Source organism: Mustela nigripes, chromosome 16 (assembly GCF_022355385.1).
Source record: "Mustela nigripes isolate SB6536 chromosome 16, MUSNIG.SB6536, whole genome shotgun sequence".
Taxonomy (NCBI): Eukaryota; Metazoa; Chordata; class Mammalia; order Carnivora; family Mustelidae; genus Mustela; species Mustela nigripes.
Window position 1 is genome coordinate 57118585 of NC_081572.1, and position 13962 is coordinate 57132546.

A 13962-nucleotide genomic window follows, 5' to 3' on the forward strand; every position below is an offset into this window, starting at 1 on the left:
ACATAGTAGTTATTTTTTATTAATAGTATTCTTTGTGATACTAGTACACTTTGTGATACTTTGTGATAGTATCACAAAGAAAAATACAGTTGGAGGCAACAATTTTTTTTTTTAAAGATTTATTAATTTATTTTAGAGAGAGTGCAAGTGGTGGGTGGGGCAGGGCGCAGGAGGAGAGAATCTCACCAGACTCCATGATGAGTGTAGAGCCTGACTCAGGGCTTGATCTCACGACCCTGAGATCACGACCAGAGCTGAAACCAAGAGTCAGACACTCTACCAAGTACTTGTTTCAGCAGCACATATACTAAAATTGGACACTCCACTGACTAAGCAGCCCAGGCTCCCCGGAAGCAGTGTTTTTAAAAAATATATATATATTTAGGTAGTTGGATTGCCTCTCTCTAAGCTTTCTATTTTAATCACTTACTCTTTACTTTTCCTCCAAAAGGATGAACATCTTCATTTCCCCTCTGGTCTCCTCTGCCTGCTGCTACCCACCCAGCTTTTCCCTCTGCAGACCCAGGCCTGGCAGTGTGGGCCCCCACTTATGGGTCCAGCCCCCTGCAGGGTCCTTGAACTCATGTGCTGCCAGAGCCTCTGGTGAGGACTTGCAGGGTTTCCTTTACCACGAGAAAGCCATGTTTTCTACACTTAATCCTGTGTCATGGGCAGTGAAATCTTATTAAGAATGTATCCTTATGTTGAATTTCCTCTCATTAGAATTGAAATTTACAGAGCAGTCACCCTGGTTAGGAAATGATTCTGTTCTCTAAGCTCCCTTTTTAAAGAATAATCTGTTTACATTTACTACTTTCTAACTGCCGGTTAATGCAAGTCTTTCTCCTTTTAAGTGCATTTAATCATGTAACAGTTGTAAAACAGTGGTTGCCTCACATCAGCCTTCTGTCGGGATGTGATGAGATTTTTTTTTTCTTCGGGAATTTTATCCTATAGAAATTTTAGTGCTGACTAAACTCATCTGGATTTTGAACTGTTTGCTTTTTTTTTTTTTTTAAAGATTTTATTTATTTGTTTGACAGAAACACAGGCAGGGGGAGTGGGAGAGGGGGAAGCAGGCCTCCCTGCTGAGCAGGGAGCCGGATGCGGGGCTCGATCCCAGGACCCCGGGATCATGACTTGAGCCACCCAGGCGCCCCAAAACTAAGCATATTCTTACCATGACCCACCAGTCACACTCCGTAGTATTTGCCCACTGGGGTTCAACTTATGCCTACATGAAGACCTGCTTTGTACACGATTACCCAAACCAGGAGGCAACCAGGATATCCTTCTGCAGGGTGCGTAGATAAGCACTGGTACGTCCAGACGATGGAGTCTTGCTGGGCCATGAAAACAGTCGAGCTCTCAAGTCATGAAAAGACCTGGAGGATCGCTAAAGGCACACGAGCACGTGAAAGGAGCCCATCTGAGAAGGTTCCATACTGTCTGGCTCCAGCCATAGAGACAGGGAGCACAGGGGGTGTGGGAGGGAGGGGAGATGAGCCGGCAGAGTGCAGAGGACTTTAGGGCACTGAAACTATCCCATATAGTGTTATAGATGTGCGCCGTTACATGTTTGTATTTGTCTAAACCCACAGAACGAACCACACCCAGAGTGAAGCCTAATCAAACTTTGGGCGATCATGACGTAGGGTCCTTGGTAAAAAAATGTCCCATTTTAATGATGTTGTTAATGGAGGAGACTGTGCCTGTGCCAGCACAGAGAGTAGCTGGGAAACCTCTGCATTCCTCTCCATCTCTAAAACTGCCTTCCAAAAAAAAAATGCTTAAAACACACATCTAAGGCAATAGTGTGGTGTAGGCGAAAAAGCGTCATGGGGTCAGGTAGATGTCTGGTGGTTTCTCGTCCACCCTGAGCTAGCTCCGTGACTCCAGGCCAGACCGTCAGCTTCTCTGGACCACCGTTTGCTTTTCAGATGATCCTTGCTTTAAAAGTGCTCAAGTCTTAAAAACTGGGGGAGTTTTTGGATTCTGATAGGTGTATCTGAATGATAGCTGAGTTATAGGGGAGAAAATAGTATTCAGATCAGCTGGTGAAGAGAAGTTTAAAATGTTCTTGGCAAGTGTGCCAGGAAAGGGACTCAGCTCTTTGCAAGAGTTCCCTCCGTGAATCTTTGTGGTCGTCCTGTTCCATGGTAGCCAAGGCTGACCCTCGTGTTCATGGGATGGAGGACCGACCCCAGGCTCGTCTTGACCACAAAACCTCGGCTCTCGCGAATAAACTGCTTTCTAACAGAGTTTTGAAACTGTCGGCAGTCGTCAGCTAATGTCATGTGTGGCTAGTGTTCAAACGGAGGTCATCTGAAGCGAGACCTTGGGGCAGAGGGGGTTTTTGAAACTACACTGAAGTTGATGTATCCACAGAAGAAGAAAAGAAGCTGTTCAGATCTGGGTGAGGAGTTTCTCGTTGGGGAAATGTACCCAGGGTCCAGAAGGGACTCCAGGAAAGATCCTGGAATCAATCACCTGTCAACGCTCTTCCTCCCCCCTTCTTAGCGCTGTAGCTTTTTACGTTGTATTTGGGATTGTGCACGTCTTTGCAAAGCCACCGAGGGCCAAAGACCTCTCTAGAGAACCAGAACACCTCCAGGCCAGAAACCCCTGTCCTTCTGTGTCCTGATGTCCTACACGAGACGCAGGCTGCTCGCTGTCCTCCTCTTTGACCTCACACTGGCAGCGCGTGGACCAGCACGGACGGAGCAGCCTTCCCGTGCAGAGCGCCTTCGTCCGTGGGTCTGGTCTCCTCGGTGGAAACCAGATCAGATCCCTTTGTCCTCCTGGCTTTGAGGTCTTGTTCTGTCGCTCTGCTCTCTGAGGATTCTCCTGACCCGCTTCCTCGGTGAGACCCCTGCCAAGCTTTCCGATGGGCTCCCTCCTGTCTTTACTTCTGTCCAAGCTGCTTTGATTTCTCTGCCTCTGTCTGGGACGGACGTGCTGTTGCCCTTTTAAAAAATCATTTTCGAGATTTCTAACTCTATGCCTTTGATCCTACCACCTCTTTCAGAGACATGTTGGGGATTAGCTTTTTTTTTTTTTTTTTTTTTTTTTTACTGCTGTTAATACCTTCATGCTTCTCATACCTACTTATTAGCATTATTGCCAAGAGCCTTCTGGCTGGGGGCAGAGCTAGGCTCCTTACAGGCGTGCTCCGGGGCCTGTGAAGTACTTAGTCTCTCACTGAAAGGAGTATAAACTGAAGCCCGGAGCTAGAGAGCGGTGGACAGGATTTCAATCTAGGCAGCTCATCTGGACACCATAACCCACACTCTTCTTTTTTAAAAAGAGTTTATTTATTTGACAGAGAGAGTGACACAGCGAGAGACGGAACACAAGCAGGGGGAGTGGGAGAGGGAGAAGTGGGCTCCCTCTCAAGCAGGGAGCCTGATGCAGGGCTCGATCCCAGGACCCTGGGATCGTGACCTGAGCGGAAGGCAGATGCTTAACCCACTGAGCCACCCAGGCGCCCCCACCCCATAACCCACATTCTTAGCCATTAAGGCAAGCAGCTATGGATTCGTAAAATAATTCGGGGCTTGGTAACCTAAGGTGCCCCTCCCTGAGTGGTGGGCAAGCAGGTAAGTGGACAGTAACTGGGCGGTGATGATGGGCCTCAGATGGCCCATGTTCTTTCTTCATCACGGGCTCCTGTTTTAGAAGGTACTGGCCACATTTTAAGACGGGTTATGTGTGGCTCCCCATCTCCCCTCTCAGGAGCTTGCTGGTAACCTCTGTCTTTACAGTCATGTCCTCTGTGTCAAAGTCCCCTTAGACCTGAAATGTACAGAAATGTGGCCGAGATCGTAAGCATTGTTGAAGCACCACCAGTGAGTGTGACAGGGAGGGGGGAGATCGTATTAAGGACACGCCGAAACGGGTCCAATGGAGTGGAGCTAGCGGAGAAACCACAGAGACACACAACTAAGCAGAAAGGGAACAATCAGAACTGTTTTCCAGACAAGTCATCATCAGTCAAAATGAGAGGCTCATTTCCTTGCCTAACAGAAAAATTACTTGTTTGAAGCCAACCGCCAACATCATGATTAGCTTTGAAATACAGAGTATTTTGAATAAAGTTAACAAAACGGAGAAAAACCACTACACTCGCTCTTGAGAAATTAATGCGTGAATAAAATGCAGATCTTCTCCCAGGACTCGGGGAGCTTCTCGCTGCCCCCCAGAGTCCCTGCAGCTCTCTGCCTCGCTGCTGGTTTGCCTCCAGCCCCACGTTTATACCTGCACCCTGGTTCCTGGCAAAGACCTTGGCGTTTGTCTCTCCCCCTGCCTGATCGTGGTGCCCCCTGATTTCCCTGGCCTGTTCTCCCTTTTTGGGAGGCTCTCCCCAGAACATCGCATCTCCGGGGAGGTGTCCGGTGTCCTCCGCTCCTGTCTGCTTGCCCCCTGCTCCCCCCAGCCACTTCCTTGATGCCTTAAAGGCATTCCTCGTGTCCCACACTCCTCTTGCTTGTTTTTGTGGTTCATCTTCTCTCTTCTCCTGAACTTGAGCTCCGCAAGGATGGAAACAAAGGTTCACAGCTCTGGCTCTTGTGCTCAGAAGAATGACCCAACCCTGGTCGATTTGTTAAGTATTTGTCGAGTGAGTGCAGTTACTACCTTAGCCAGGCACCAGAGGAAGCCAGGTAGAAAATATAAGGATGTTAACAGCAGGAACAAAAAATATTAAAAAGAGCCTAGGAATAAACTTGAAACGTGTAGGACCTGTATTGATTCATTCGGCCCCTGCTGTGCTGGACCCTACGATATCAAAGATTGATGATAAGACAGATACACTGCTTGCTTGTCACGAACACAAAATTTACCCGAGAGCTAGAGATGAAGACGTCCTCTCTCCTTAAAAAAAAAAAAAAAGAAAAAAGAAAAAAGGCATGCATATTAATATTAGTTCAGAATGCCACCTTTTATTTTTTTATCTGTGGGGGAAGAGGTGAGGGACAAAACTATTTGAGCAGGACAAAATTATTTGAGGTTTATTTGAAAAAATACACTTCAGAGACTACTTGGGTGTTTTGTTTTGTTTTGTTTTGTTTTAAAGAAGACCAGTGCTGGGGGTTGTTGTGGCTCGTCCTGTTTCAAAACTCTTGCAGTACGTTTCTGGCCTTAGACTAAGCTGTATGTAGAAGTAAATATCAGATAATAGTTCAGATCACGGGATAATGAGTGTCTTTGTCAAACCATTGATACTGGGATGTGGGCTGAATCATCTGGGGATGAAATCTGATTATATGCTTACCCCAAACTATAATTTTTTTTCCCAGATGGATTAAAGATTTCATTGTAAAAAGTGAAGCCATCAAAGTTCTGGAAGAAAATACAGATGGATTTAATAATAATGTTATAAAAATGAGAGCATAGATGGGTATCATTCTGGTGCAAGAAAGGCCTTTTTAAGCACAAACAGCAGGCAGAAAAACCCTTGAATTCGGTCTATTGAGTACCTACAGTTCAAAACTTGTAGATGATAAAACATACAAGGGAACTATTTTTTGTAGAACAATGGATGGCAGTTAAGGAGCTTCATATATAAAATATGCTTATAAACCAGTAAGTGGGTTGTTTCTAGAATCAAGTCTTGTAGCTAGAAAGGTTCTAACACGATCCTACCTAGTGCAGAGGGTGGCGTGAGGGCCTGGAGAAGACGGTTTCCTTACTCAAAGGACTAGTGGGTCAGTTGGCTCCCTTTGCCCGAACCCTCTGCAATTAAGATTGTAGGTATAGGTGCAGAGAATTAAGATAATAATGCAAGCAGTAAACCTGAAAAATTTAAGTTGGGGCCAGTTCATAGTACAATCCTGAGTATACATCCAGGAAAGGGTCAGAGTTTACTAGAAAAATTAGACTTTCAAGCCTTGGATAAAACAAGCTTAGAGGATTATTGGCTAGCCATGGGTTTAATAATATTTGGGGGTTTCTGGTGCTTTTTTTCTGTTTCTGGGGTTTTTTGGTTTTTTCTGGGGCTTTTTCTCTTCCTTAATGAAAAAATCCAAACACATATGAAGATTTTTCTTTTATTCCAAATTGAGATTTTCTTGATTGTGTAGATAGGTTCGCTTTGAATCCGATCTTAGGAAGCCTTTGATAGTTGAACAGAAAGACCATAACTTAGGTATCCCTGTGCCTAGCAGCTTACCTGAATTTCAAGATTAGTCCTTGCGTAGAAATAAAAAGCTGCCTTTAAAATGTGCCAACCTTGTTTTTAAACATGAAGCGGTGACATTTGTCCCAGTTTGTAACAAAACTCATAGTGTTTATTTTCTCTACGAATTGTGCTCTGGCTCAGTGTCGACACTGCCCAAGGTTACATGGATTAAAAAAGAAGCTAACACAAACACATAGTAAACACTTGCATGGGGTCCTGTTCCCCGTCTCCGGGAGCCCAGGGTGCGAAGCCCGCAGTTTGCGAGAGAAGGTTCGACAAGGTGTATACAAGCTTCTGCACCGGTAGCGCTGGGGAAGGAGCAGTTGGCAGCTAGTTTGGGGGCAGGCGCTGAGAAAACCTTGCCTGGACTTGAATTTGAGCATCAGTGGGCATCGCAGAGTCCTTTCCACATCTTCAGATTAAATCATCTTCACTGTTTCAGGAGTCCTATTTCCAGTGTTGGCTGCGCTTCTGGGGCTGAGGAATTGTTTCATGAACTTTTTTTTTTTAAGATTTTATTTATTTATTTGAGAGAGAGACCGTGAGAGACAACATGAGAGGTGAGAAGGTCAGAGAGAGAAGCAGACTCCCCGTGGAGCTGGGAGCCTGATGCAGGACTCTGTCCTGGGATTCCAGGATTGTGACCTGAGCTGAAGGCAGCTGCTTAACCAACTGAGCCACCCAGGCGCCCTGTTTCATGAACTTTTATAAAAAATGTCACTTCTCTGGTAGAGTCCCCAAACTCCAAGGAAAAAACCGCATTATGACTCTATCCTTTGTCTTACTGGCACCTTAAAAAAAAAAAAAAAAAAAAGTTTGGGTTAATTTAATTATTTTAAATTTTTAAAACGTTTTCTAACTTCTGCTAGTAGGTCCCCCCCCCCCCCTACTTACACTCTTTTTTACTTTCTACCAATTCTTGTTCCAACTCCATTAATTGTGTCCATTGTAATTTGGGAATATGTGAGCTCAGCTTTCTTTAAGTCGGCCTGTGCTCTTTCCTCTTCCAGGGGTGAATCGGGTGCCGGGAAGACAGAAAACACGAAGAAGGTCATTCAGTACCTCGCGCACGTTGCTTCTTCGCATAAAGGACGGAAGGACCATAATATTCCTGTAAGTTTGCCTGCCAGCGTCAGGAAGCCCGGCACACTGCCGGGAGAACCCGCTCCCTTGTCTGTTCCCACCCCCTACCCAGAAACTTCCTCCGCTTGGGAGGGAGCAGGTTGACCTGGAAATTGCTATTAATTAGGTCTTTCGCACAGGCCAAGTGGAATTAGTGGTGGTAGCTTGAAGCCTAATCCCTCTCCGAAGCTTCGGGAAGAACTGTTAACGATGATGAGTGTTGCTTCCCAAGATGTCTTATTCCACCGAAGGAAGGTCCTCAAGTGTCTTTAACAGTTCTTTCCGAAAGTGGCACGGCAGCCTGTTGCTGCTAACTGTCCGCGGCAGCTGGAGATGGAGATAGAAATTTGGGGACCGCTGATGATAGAAAAGGGGTACGAACAGGAGAGTCCCGCTACCCTTCATCTGCAGATCTGCAGGAGGGGTCGGTGAGGCAGCCACACCTGCTCTCGTGGTTCTGAGCTGCACGTTGACCTGATTCTGTGGATGTGGCTTCCTGCTCGAAACGGGCCAGACTCGCTAACGTTTGCATTTATCTGTTTGTAACAAACAGCAGGAGTCGCCTAAGCCAGTGAAACATCAGGCAAGTGCTTTTCTTCACCCTTCTGAGTCTTGAATGCTCGCACTGATTTCTGTCTCTAGGTTGAGTCTCTGTTAGAAGCAGATACGGTTAGTTCCGAGTGACGTCCCCTGTGAACACCTCCTTTTGGAGATTTGTTGCTTAGGGACGTGTTCTTTGGCAAGCAGCATGCCCCCTCGCTTCAAATTTGTTTTCTAGATGAGTTTTGATGTTTATTTACCCCTTTATCATGACATTGAATCACATGTTTATGAAGACTGAACCCTCAGGGTTTCGAGTGCCAGAGACCATGCAGAATGATTTCGATTCTCCTTAAATACACGGAAGGCCGGCGTTGTGCCGACATTAAATTTTAAGTCTGGGGCTGCAACTTGAAGACTTGTGACTTTGGGGTTAACATGTTTCTAATTAATGTCTTATGGCTCCTATGTGTTTTAGCCTTAAAGGGTTTAATGATTTAATAGATGAAGGTAGAATTTTCTTTTCTTTCTTTTTTTAAAAGATTTTATTTATTTGACAGACAGCAAGAGAAGAAACACAAGCAAGGGGAGAGGGAGAAACAGGCTTCCCACTGAGCAGGGAGCCCAATGCAGGGCTCTATCCCAGGACCCCGGGGATCATGACCTAAGCAGAAGGTTGGACACTGTAGGACTGAGCACCCACCAGGCGCCCTCGTTAGCATTTTCTGTATTGGGGCAGGTAGAGGAGGAGTGTTGTTCTTCCTGATTAGAGAACTCGCCCCCTGCTGGTCCCCCAGAGCATAACAACGGACAGATGGCCCCCCGGAGTGTTTCTGCTAACTGGAGTGTTCGTGCTCACTGAGAGGGAAGGGCGGCCCCCAAGCCAGAAGCCCCAGACGGAAAGGGACTTCTGTCTTGGACTTAACCTTTCCCCGGCACTGGAATGGTTTCGAGCAAATACGAAGCAAGGAAAGATAATGTTATAGAAATGACTTATTAATATAAAGAAATGATCATAGGTATCTACAGGAATAGTCCTAGATACCTGGATTTTCACGTATCTTTCTTAAAATTCTGAAGTTGTCAGAGAGCAAAGCTGTCCCCTGCCTGTGAAGGCCTGTAAGTCCTTTTGTCCTTTCAGCAAGAGCAGACACTCACCCAAATTGGAAGGGGTAATGAAGTCGTTATCCTAGAGGGCTCTGAGAGGCTCTTTTGCCAGTTATAGAAGGACCCTCTAGCCCCGAAATGAGCTTTTCTTGGTGCCCTTGAGGCACAAGCTAACATGACCTTTGAACGTGTAAACCTTCCTTCGTTCGTGAAACGGTGTGAAGTGATTAACGGGCACACTTGGGTTTTCCAAATTCATGATGTGGAATTTCGCGCATCATTTATTGTTAACATTTTGTTTCGATGTCATTTTAAACTACAGCGTGGATCCCCGTTGTGTGTGAGTCGCATGCCTCCCTTTGGGTCGCAGGAGTCCCTGGGGAGCAGGTTTTCCCGCACCTTCTCTGCTGCGCATGTCCTTCTGCATGAACTCCCAGCCCAGAAGCTTCCATGCTGCTTTTCCCCACGTGTGTTTTCCCACTTGTCTAGCCCAGAGCCAGCCGTGCTTCTGTTTCTAGAAACCTGAGAAGAGTGCTGGTTCTCAGCTTTGCTTCCCCAGCTCAAGGAACGGGGGCTACTCCTGAGCGGCAGCGACCCTGGAGGGGGTCGTGTCGGGAGGATCCATCTCTGCCCTCGCTCCCTCCCCTCCCCAGGGACCCCGAACCCCTTTCTGAGAGTCACCTCCGCAGAGTAGTCTCTGTGTTGCAGGCCTTTACCTGGCGAGGGTCTCCTTTGGTTTGACATCCCTGGGTTGTGTATTTACGGCGAGCTTGACTGGCAAAGCTCGCTCAGGGTCCCAGGAACCATTTGGATGTGTTTCTGGTGTTTTGTCCCCAGAAAGTAGCATGAAGCGTCAGGACAAAGGGGAAGGTATTTCGAGGCACCTTGATTTATCTGTCTCTTGGCTCATTCTTTTTTGTTTTTTTTTAAACCGCTCTATTGAGGTTTAATTCATGCCACTAAATTAATTAATTTAATTAATGAATGCCATCAAATTCATGCATTCCTACAGTCCCACATTGCCATTTTTAGTACATTGAGTTACGCAGTTTTCCCTGTAGTACACTTGAAGACCTTCTCATCACCCCAAAAAGAATCCCAGTAGGCATCCCCTTCCACGTCCTTCCAGCCCCTGGAAACCATTCATCTACTTTCTGTCCCTATGAATTTGCCCGCTGTGCGTATTTTATACGAAGAGAACGCTAGAGAACATGGCCTTCTGGGCTATTCTTCCCTTCAGTGTGATGTCTGCACGGTTCATCCGTGTCGTAGCATGCATAAAGCCACGTTCCGTTTCCCTGTCCACTGGCTGATGGGCACTCCAATGGGTCCCATTTGGGGACCACTTTGAGTAATGCCTCAGTGAACATTTGTGTACAAGTGCTCGTGTGGACCTGTGTTTCCCGCTGTCCGGGGTGTGCACCTGGGACATTGCTAGGTCATGGTGGTGTTCTGTTTCATGTTTTGAGGGCCCGCCCTGCTGATCTTCAAGTGATGGTGCTCTTTTGCACCCCGCTCCCTGCCCCCCCCAGCCATTTACGAGGGTGTCAGTTTCCCCATCTTGTCGCCATGTTGGCTCTCGTTGGCCCTCATTCTGTTGAGCTGTCCCCACAGGCCTTCGTGCTTGCCTTTACCACTTAATCCTCATGATGGAAATGCAAACAAATCTAAACTAATTTTCAAAAGGAAGGTCGCAGTATTTAAGCAGTGACAAACATTGACCTATAAATGCAAGGCATACTTCTAACGGGGTTAAGGCTGGCTTGGCTTTGTCCCCCAGGCAGCTGGAAGTGGTCTGGGGGTCACGCTCCCTCCCGGTACATTGCTGTCACAGGCCCTCACAGTCTGACAGAGTCCCAGGCCACTGAACCCAGGCCAAGTTCAGAGCAGATCTGAAAACAGCTGATTTCTAGAACTTGACCGTCCCTGAAGGATGACTGTCTTCAGGCCAGCCCATCTTCCCAGCCCACTTTCGACTCAACCCACATCCGGATGGCAGCTTCGGGGTGACTTCCTAGCTACTGGCCTAAATGACAGGCTGGTGACAGATGGCAAGTAGCACGTATGGAAATGACCGTCTGCCCATGGAGATTAAGTCTGGTTCTTGGGACTGTTGGTGAGGGGCTCCCACCGACTTTCAGCCCTCTTGTGGGGAGTGGGGACACCTGCAGCTCCACCAGCCTGGCCGCAAAGCCCAGCACGATCCCAGCCCACATCCCATTGCTGGCTGAACTGGAGGTTTACTAATGTCAGAGTCCTTTTATGTGTATTACACAGCAAGGACATATGTATTACCATATCCACAAGGGTATGGTTTTCATTGTGATTGGTAATCCTTTAAAGCATCATATAATTCTACATACTTAAAACTTTGAAAATAATTTTAATAGCTAATGCTAATTTCCCCCACCCCCACATTCCCAAAAGACTTTTCTCATTGTCCTATAGACTAGAAACAGGGGACATCTCCCATCTGATTCTAGCAGAAGGGTTAACGCTTAGTCATTGTCCCCTGAGGGTTTATAAATGGCTTCATAATTTGGTTGAGTGATGTTAGCGCTGTTCAGTCAAAATGTGAAATTGTACGACACCAAAATGGTCAAATTTCATGATAATTTCTCAATGTAAGACCCTTTTGGGGTGTTCTCTGATGTTAGCTTTTGTGTCAAGCTTTTTGTGATTCGTTCTTGAGTTACTGAGATCTCTACTTGGTCTCGGTGATGTCACCAGTCCTTTAGGAGAAAAGTTAGTACCACAACCCTGTCAACCTCGTGTCCCCAACAGCAGAGGCCTAGGCGTGCCCCAGTCTGCAGGTCCTACGGGGAGAGAAAGGATTCCTACTACTGCCTTGGGCTCACCCCCAGCCCCTCCCTTAACGTTCACTTCTAGCAGTTTGGGGACCTCTGATTGTGCATTCCTTCAGCAGACACTCATAGGGATCCTTCTGGCCTCACATGGACCCACACAGGTCCTGGGGATACAACCAGCTGTTACGAGCCAGCAGGAGAAAGAACAGAATCTGAGATCGCCCACATACACTGACACAAAGAAGAGAGTCCTTGCATCCACGTCTAGGGAGTATTAAAACAGGGTATGCAGGACACATTTTCCCTCCAAGTTAGGAAAACATTCGAAAAGTAAAATAGTCAAGCATTTTTGTTATGTCGGGACAGGAGGATAGTGTGTGATTTTAAGAACTCTGGTCTCAATCTTTTTTTTTTTTTTTAAGATTTTTATTTATTTATTTGACAGAGATCACAAGTAGGCAGAGAGGCAGGCGGGGGGCGGGGTGGGGAAGCAGGCGCCCTGCTGAGCAGAGAGCCTAATACGGGGCTCGAACCCAGGACCCTGGGATCATGACCTGAGCCGAAGGCAGAGGCTTTAACCCACTGAGCCACCCAGGCGCCCTCTATTCTAGATCTTTGATCTAACAGTGGATGTTTAGTGTAAAGAATAATGCCCCATTTATGAAAATGCAAGTTATGCATTCTGATCCCACAGACCAAGTGAGGTAAGGAGGATTCTAGAGCCCAGTGTTTGCAGAGCTAGGACACCAAGGGGTTCACAAGGTGTTGGTTATGGCCACACTGATGAAGACAAGTGCTAACCTCCAGGAGAAAGGCCCTCTATTGGATTACAGAATGATAGCTAAGTTTTGTTTTGTTTTGTTTTTAAGATTTTATTTATTGAAGAGAGAGGGTGGGGGGCAGGGGGGCAGAGGAGGAGAAACTCAAGCAGGTTCCCCACTGAGCAGGGAGCCCAATGCGGGGCTTGATCCCAGGACCCCGGGATCATGACCTGAGCTAAACTCAGATGCCTGTAACTACTGTTCTTTAATGATGGCTCTTAGTTGTTAAAATTGGTTACCAGGATATCCCATTTTAAGAAATCTGGGGAGAGGGGCATCTGGGTGGCTCAGTCAGTTAAGCGTCTGCCTTCGGCTCCTGTCACGATCCCAGGGTCCTGCGATCGAGTTCTGTGTCAGGCTTCCTGCTCAGTGGGGAGTCTGCTTCTCCCTCTGCCTCTGCCTGCTGCTCTGCCTGCTTGTGCTCTCTGTCAAATAAATAAATACAATCTTAAAAAAGAAATCTGGGGAGCCTCTAATGTTTAGAAGGATCTACATCAGAAATAACCTGGTGTTTTGACGTCCATGACCGGAAGACTCCCTCTGCAGGGGGCATATTGTCTAATGCTGAGAAAGGAAGTTTCTGGCACATTCGTAGATGGGACTTGAGCCGTGTCAAGATCTAGACAGCTCAGCTAACCACTGGAGGGTGGGGAGCATTCCTCCCCGTGTCCCGTGCCTCCCGAGCGCGTCCCCACCCTTTCCACTGTGTGAAGGAGTCCTCCCCCGCCCCAGTTTGTGTGCATGGCAAACATTTGTCCTTCTTTCTGGATCTGCCGATACAGTGCTCCACTTAGCATCTGGCCATCCATCAAGACTCCCATGGGAGGGTCCTTGTGACCCTGTTTTGCTCAGAAAATCACATTTGCTAGTGCGTTGTCATCCTTTCTTTAGGTCTAGAATACCTTGGTATCTGGAAACACCTGGGGTAAGAGCCGTGTTTGTAAAACACAGATTTCTCTAAGCCCTGTGATGCAGTTCTAACATGACATCCCAGGAACACAGCATCACTTTCTCCTGCTTTTCGTGGCCAGAACTAGCATCAGGCTTTCTCATACAGCTTCCTGTCATGGGTCATGATCAAGGCACCTGTTAATATTCTTAACATCTTTTGTTTGTAAAAATCTGTCGAAGAGCTGGATTTGCGCGTAAAGACACAGAGCCTATCACAGACTCTATAGTTAGCCTTTTGAAGATTATTTATTTGTTTACTTATTTGACAGACAGTGAGAGAGGGAACACAAGCATGGGGAGTGGGGGAGGGAGAAGCAGGCTTCCCATGGAGCAGGGAGCCCGATGCATGGCTTGATCCCAGGATCCCAGGATCAGGATCCCAGTTGAAGGCAGACGCTTAAGGACTGAACCCCCAGGCGCCCCTAGTGGTTATTAT

General features: G+C 47.0%; 1 protein-coding gene across 6 annotated transcripts in view; it reads left to right on the forward strand.

Annotated features, from left to right (window-relative positions):
- MYH10 (myosin heavy chain 10) overlaps positions 1 to 13962 on the forward strand; it is a 118115-nt gene that overhangs the window by 34269 nt on the left and 69884 nt on the right. For 4 of the 6 annotated variants that reach the window (XM_059380380.1, XM_059380379.1, XM_059380383.1 and 1 more), the window contains exons 5-6: positions 7189 to 7291; positions 7854 to 7883. In XM_059380380.1, the coding sequence (XP_059236363.1) occupies positions 7189 to 7291; positions 7854 to 7883 (133 nt within the window). The remainder of the gene's footprint in view (positions 1 to 7188; positions 7292 to 7853; positions 7884 to 13962) is intronic. The other 2 variants (XM_059380382.1, XM_059380384.1) reach the window with 1 other exon arrangement.